General features: G+C 44.6%; 1 protein-coding gene across 1 annotated transcript in view; it reads left to right on the top strand.

Moving 5' to 3' along the window:
• Positions 1-5,898, top strand: part of LOC104083513 (metalloprotease TIKI2-like) — a gene marked incomplete at its 5' end in the record, with an annotated part of 132,558 nt that overhangs the window by 14,700 nt on the left and 111,960 nt on the right. The window contains one exon of the mRNA XM_009587017.1: positions 2,706-2,880. Within this exon, the coding sequence (XP_009585312.1) occupies positions 2,706-2,880 (175 nt within the window). The remainder of the gene's footprint in view (positions 1-2,705; positions 2,881-5,898) is intronic.

Here is a 5,898-nt window from a genome sequence, read left to right as displayed (position 1 = left end):
TCTTTCCCTCAGAAGAGAAAGAAAGAAAGGGAGGATAAAAAAAAGGCAAGTAAATGGCTCCATTGTGGACTGTATTTTAGATTAGATAGAGAGGAGGAACAAACTGTAGGTTGAATGTGGATGTAGGATTGCAAGTGATGGAGTTGCACAAGCAGAAGGAAGGTGCTTTCCTTCTTGGCAAAGACGCTCTTGGTCACGGTCTGAACACAACTTCTGTCCTTGGGCTATCTAGGCCTCCAGTGTCAGAGCTTTCCCCTGGCTGGAGTGGGATGCACAAAGCCATTCGATCCACAGCATTGCTGCTCCTGCTTTGTGTAAGAACAGGTAGTCCTCCCAGGCAATGCCATACCTTGCTTTCCCCAAAGCATCTCAGGTGATTTGAGATCAGGTGCCATCAGTTCCCAGCCTTCACTTCCCTTCAGCCAAAAGCGGGGAAGAAGAGACTTCTCTTAGTGGTGTTGAGCCTTCAGATGTTCCCAAAAAATTTCACCTTCCATTTCAGTCTCTGAAGGCTCCCCTGCCTCCTGGCTCAGCTTCGTCAACCCGTTAAACACAAAGCCTCAGTATAGAGGAGATACAAAGGCTTGTGATATCTGCATGGACCAACTGGTTTACAGCTTTGCATTGCAGAGGTTATTGCAAGTGTAAAACGGCTACTCATTACTCAGACTTTATTCCTACTATAAAAATCTCTCCCTGCCTTTCACCAGGAATCGAAGCCACTACATCCTTTGCTCCTGTAGCCAGCAGCATTTTACCCCTCCAACACCAGCAGGCTGCTCCTGCGTCCCTTTGAAACAAAGGCACGTTCTTGCCAGACATTGAGGCAGCTTCCTTGTGTATTAACAGGAAACTGGTGTTTCCGATAGGTCTGGCTTAATGGGACTTATTACTTGTTGAGTGCTGGCAAAGGGCTAAACTGAGAACAAGGTGCAAAGCACTTGCATGCTCTGAGGAGTTCACAAGATGCGCTGGCGAAGCCAAGCCATGCTGGAAAGCCCGGAGGAAGGAATGACTCAGGGTAACGCAATTGAACACTTAAGGAGGGACGTGCTGTGAGAAGTACGGTGATTTGGCAAAGCAGGTTGAGAAGTCATTTGGAAAATCAAAGGTCCAGCTGTTGTGCGTGGCCCAATAGGCTGGGGCAGGTCGCTGTCAGCAGCAGTGTTAACTCCAGCCATGTGGGATTCCCCGGCTCAGGAGATGTGGTGCCCATTTCTGTCTCACCCAGCTGGGTACAGCCTTTGGTGGGAATCCAGAGAAAGGCCTAGACTTGTCCTTCTGCATAATGCGTGGTGAGAAATCTCTGCTCCTTGGTCCCCCACCCGTTACATGAGGCTGCAATGAAAAAGCTTTAAGGAGAGCCACTGGGAAGATGGAAATTAGTTCTTTCCCTAAGATTTGCTGAAAGCTTTTGGAGAGGCAGTATGAGTGAAGAGCGTGGGAAGAGGCAAAAATTGTTGTGATAAAATCATGTGGCCAAGTGGGAGGGTAATAGGTGGGCTGAAAAACAAAGACTAAAGGCAAGTTTTAGAAGATGAGTACAGGAATTTGGTATAGTAGAAAACCAGAGAAAGAATTAACCAAAGTAACAGAGTCCTTGCATCAAGTATTTCAGCACAGTGGGTGAGGGATGTTCCCCTTATGGGCTGTGCATGCAATATCATTACCACTGACTCAAATTAACACTGGAAATCCTGGCAGCTTTACATGTACCCGGGGACTCAGAAATCTGGATCTGGGTTTTGCAGCTTAAGCTGCTTTCCAGCGGTGAGGCACAGAAAATCGCCGGAAGGTGCCTGGGTCCTGTTAGCAGTCATCAAACACTGCCCACGCTTCTCGCTGCAGGGCCCAGAGGCTCCCAAACTCTCATGGTAGACCTCGGACCCTCACCGCGTCAAAGCAAGTTGCCTGTCCTAATAATCAGAGACTTCTGGCTTCTCTCTCCATTTTAGCTTGGGTCTTGGCTCATTCCTGGGTCTGCTGCCCTGACACAAATGGTCCTTGGGGTTTCAACCTTTCTTCTGTGCCTATGAACATCTCTCCTCACAGGGACTGAAGGAACAGTTCTTGTGGAAATCCCTTCCTCAGAAATATCAGGAATGTTCCAGGGATTTATGTGTTGCAATGCATGGTCTTCTCTGGTGAGACCTCATAGCACCTAAAGCTGCAAGAAAGATAAGGGGGTTTACCCTGTTTACATCTTCCTATGTCTGGATTTGCTAACCTTTCCTACTGTTTTAACTGTTAGGTTATTAAAAAGGAGCACATATAAGGCAAATCTTGCAGTCCTTACTCAAGTTCATGGCGACCTTGGCTGAGAACAGATTACAGGACTTGTTCTGGTATTATATAGCCAGTGAACTGTATTGAACAAGCAGAGAATAAAGGTTTTAGTAACTCCTCCAAATGTAATGCCTAAAGCTACATTCTGCTGAAGGAACAGAGAAAACTCAAAAATGAACTTAAGTTTCGTTTTGTAAAATACTAGTTTCACGTAAAAAAAAAACAAAAAAAAGTGCATTGGTTGGTGATTTGTTTTTTTCTTTGTAGAGTTGCTAGCAACCTTACAAGCTCTCATCCTCTAGTGGTTTTTTGTATGATAGTGATGCTCAGGTGGTTTAAATAAGACTAGATTAAAACATCCCGTGTTTTGGGGATTACTTAACCACTGTCACCTGACCTACAGTCTCTCTCCATTTCAGGTCCCTAACTTCATCAACACAACGCTCCCACCCCACGAGCAGGTCACAGCTCAGGAGATAGACAGCTACTTTAGACAGGAGCTCATCTACAAGAGGAATGAGAGGATGGGGAAGAGAGTGATGGCGCTTCTAAGGGAGAACACAGACAAGAGCTTCTTCTTTGCCTTTGGAGCAGGTACGGCACGAATTTTTCTGTTCTACTCGGTTATTGTGATTGGAAGTAAAGTGGTTTGAACGCTTCAGGATTTTGTCTCTGGTCCTGCGGGAAGATGTCTTAGGGGACTTCCCTTTGAAGCAGAAAGGCTTTTGTTTGTCTAAACCTGCCTCTAAAATGCAGTGAGTTGGTGTAGGAGGCAGGCCTGGGTCTGGCTGGGCTGTGGACAGGCTGCACTCCTTTGCTTTCCATCCAGTTGTAGAAACGTGAAGCTGTTAATGCTTTTCACACTGTTGTGTTTGTTCCCTTCCCAGCCCAACCTGTGGGCTGCTTGGGTTATGTTCACACCGTGGTTGTGTTTGTGGCTGCAGGCGTAGGAGATGGTTGAAGTGCCTTTGAATTTGCAAGCCCAGGTGCCGATGGCAGTGACTGCGGGGATACAAACCTTGTTGTGGCGTAGGCACCTGTGCGTGGCTCAGGGTGCTGGTCTGGGGTTTCAGACCTTTTGGTGGTGTGTCTGTGCAGACTGGCTGGTTTTGGACCTTGCACAGAGGGATGCATGAGTTATGTGTGTAGGTAAATACCAGCATTTTAAATCATTAAGTAAAAATCCAGTGCATCCCTCTGCCTGTTTAAGTTTTCTCTGTGAAGTCTGCAGAACAAAGATGTCTAAAGTACTTCTGTGAGTCTGCGACAGTACGTGCTACTGTCCTTTTTTTCCCTTTTTTAACTTTTTTCCCTGTTCAACGGAATTCACATTTCTGTATGATAAGAGTATAAATAATAACTGTTCGGGCCCCAGTTCAGCAGAAAGCACCGGCTTAAGTGGCTCTTTGAGCTCCCTCGACTTCAAGGCAGCCTGAGATTGTCGTGCCGAGAACCTGCTCCCTCTCCTTGACAATTTCTCATTTTTGACAGAACTTTGCTTCTCATCCCATGGCTCTCGCTATGAACTTTGGCAAAAACTTGCTTTTCGCTACTCACTGCGGTGGGAATTTTGATTAAAGACTGCAGGGTTTAGCAGAGATACATGCATTTTGATGTATTTATTTTTTAAGTGTATCCAGACTGAATTTTCCCAAGCTTATTTAATCTCAAGCTTGCCTGATATTTCTGCCCAAGGAGTTTTGCTTAACCGTTTTTACAGTAGGAAAATATATCATGGTGGTTCATAAGTGGACAGGGATTCATAAAAAACAGCTTGTCTAACTCAAGGAGCGAGGTTTATCAGAGACTATCGAACATGATGGTTTTGATGTAGTCTCCAGTTTTGGAAGTCCCTTAACCAGTATATACTGGAGCCGGGAGGATAAACTGGGCATCATTGCGCGCTTGCCCTGCTCTGTACACGCTTTTCCTGGGCATCAGTTACAGACCATGGCTTAAGACAGGATTTTGGACTAGATGGGTCATGGATCCAATCCTGCAGCTATTGTATGTGCTAATGAGGGAAATTAAATTAAGCAAATGGATACTAATTACACGCTGCTTTCCATAGAAAGTCACGTCTAAGTTGTGGGAGGTTTGAGCTTTCATTCTCTGTCCCCATCGGAGAGCATCTACCTGAAACTCCTGGGCAGCATCGCTTGGGAAAGCTGGCTCGTAAAGACCAAGTCTCGTTTTGTCCTTCACACTCCGTTTTTGGTGATGTTTGTCGCTGGGTTATTTCTTTTTCCCCGCACTGACTGTAGCAGGACAGAACAGACACATGCAGCAGGATTTATTGAAAACTGGGGCACAGGAGACGCCAAGGAAAGCTTTTTGTTTTGGCTTCTTTGTTCCAGCATCCCTTTGGCCTTTCTCACTAAAGCGGGCCATCCCTGCAGGCCATCCCTGCTTTAAGTACAATTAATTCCTTCTCTTTTCTCTGGGGTGTTTTTTTCTTCGTGCAGTAAGTACTGAGAAAATTATTAATTTTTCAATGCCAAAACTTTTATGTGGCTGAAGTGCAAGTAAGTTCATTTTCTCTTATGATTCAAATGCAGTTTTCTCCTGCAGGTTTTTGTTGGTTGGTGGTTGGTTTTTTTTCCACACGCTGAACTGTAAGATACATTTTGTATTTTGCATTTTTACATCTACTTCTTTCATTTTAAGGGGGTTTTTTGGTATGTGTTTGGGTCATGAATTCAAATTGTTTTCTAAAACCTTGAGGGTTTGGTTTTGGCTTTTATAAAAGTGAAGGGTGTTTTTGATGAAAGTTGAGGCTTTCACATATTCCCATGAATTCTGAAGTGCAAAATTTTAGGAATGCACCTTTGGCATGATAGGGTCTGCAGGAGTGCATTTGCTCTCAAAACAGTGCAAAAGTTATTTCACTTCATTTAACATTCTGAATATTTAAGACTAACATGATGGAGGGGAAATATTTTTTTCAAATTATTATGGATAATGTACTCCAAAAGGTATTGTTCTTATGCTAAGCATGATCTCCGCATTAATCCATTTATTTTGAGGATATTGGAACTAATGAATGAATAATAATTAAATTATATATGTATATTATGAATTGGTTTCCAAATTTCATAATCTCCGTCATAGCTTCTGGGAAGGGAAGAATTGGATAAAACTGTGCTGGCAAATAAAATTAGGAAAATAAGTATTTTCCCAAATAAGAAAATAAGCCTGTTATGAGAAAAGCACCTTGGAAAAACTTCACCAGACGCAATGTTACGGACTGGGGCTGCTGCAGGAGGGATTCCCAAGCCCTGCACGATGATTCGTTTGGACTCTGTGGCATCCTGTAATTTGCAGGTATAACTGGAGCCAAGGGGCTTGGGGACAGGGTCCTACCCTGAAAACAGCCCTTCCGAGGCGGAGCCCTGCCTGGTTCCTCCCCACGGGAGCCGTACCTCGTGGAAACTGCCGTAATTAGGTTTACCTGGCTTTTGCCCAGCTGCATGTAGCAATTGAAGCTCTGTTGCTCTGGCGGAGCACCATCCTCAGCTTGGTTTAAGATCCCAGTGCCACGGATGGGTAGTTCAGCATTGTCTAACACTGAATTAGTATAATCAGCTTGACTAAGCCAGGAGATGCCATGCA

The sequence above is a fragment of the Fulmarus glacialis genome, unplaced genomic scaffold, assembly GCF_000690835.1.
Source record: "Fulmarus glacialis isolate BGI_N327 unplaced genomic scaffold, ASM69083v1 scaffold14231, whole genome shotgun sequence".
Lineage (NCBI taxonomy): Eukaryota > Metazoa > Chordata > Aves > Procellariiformes > Procellariidae > Fulmarus > Fulmarus glacialis.
This window is presented reverse-complemented; position numbering and strand designations above follow the sequence as displayed.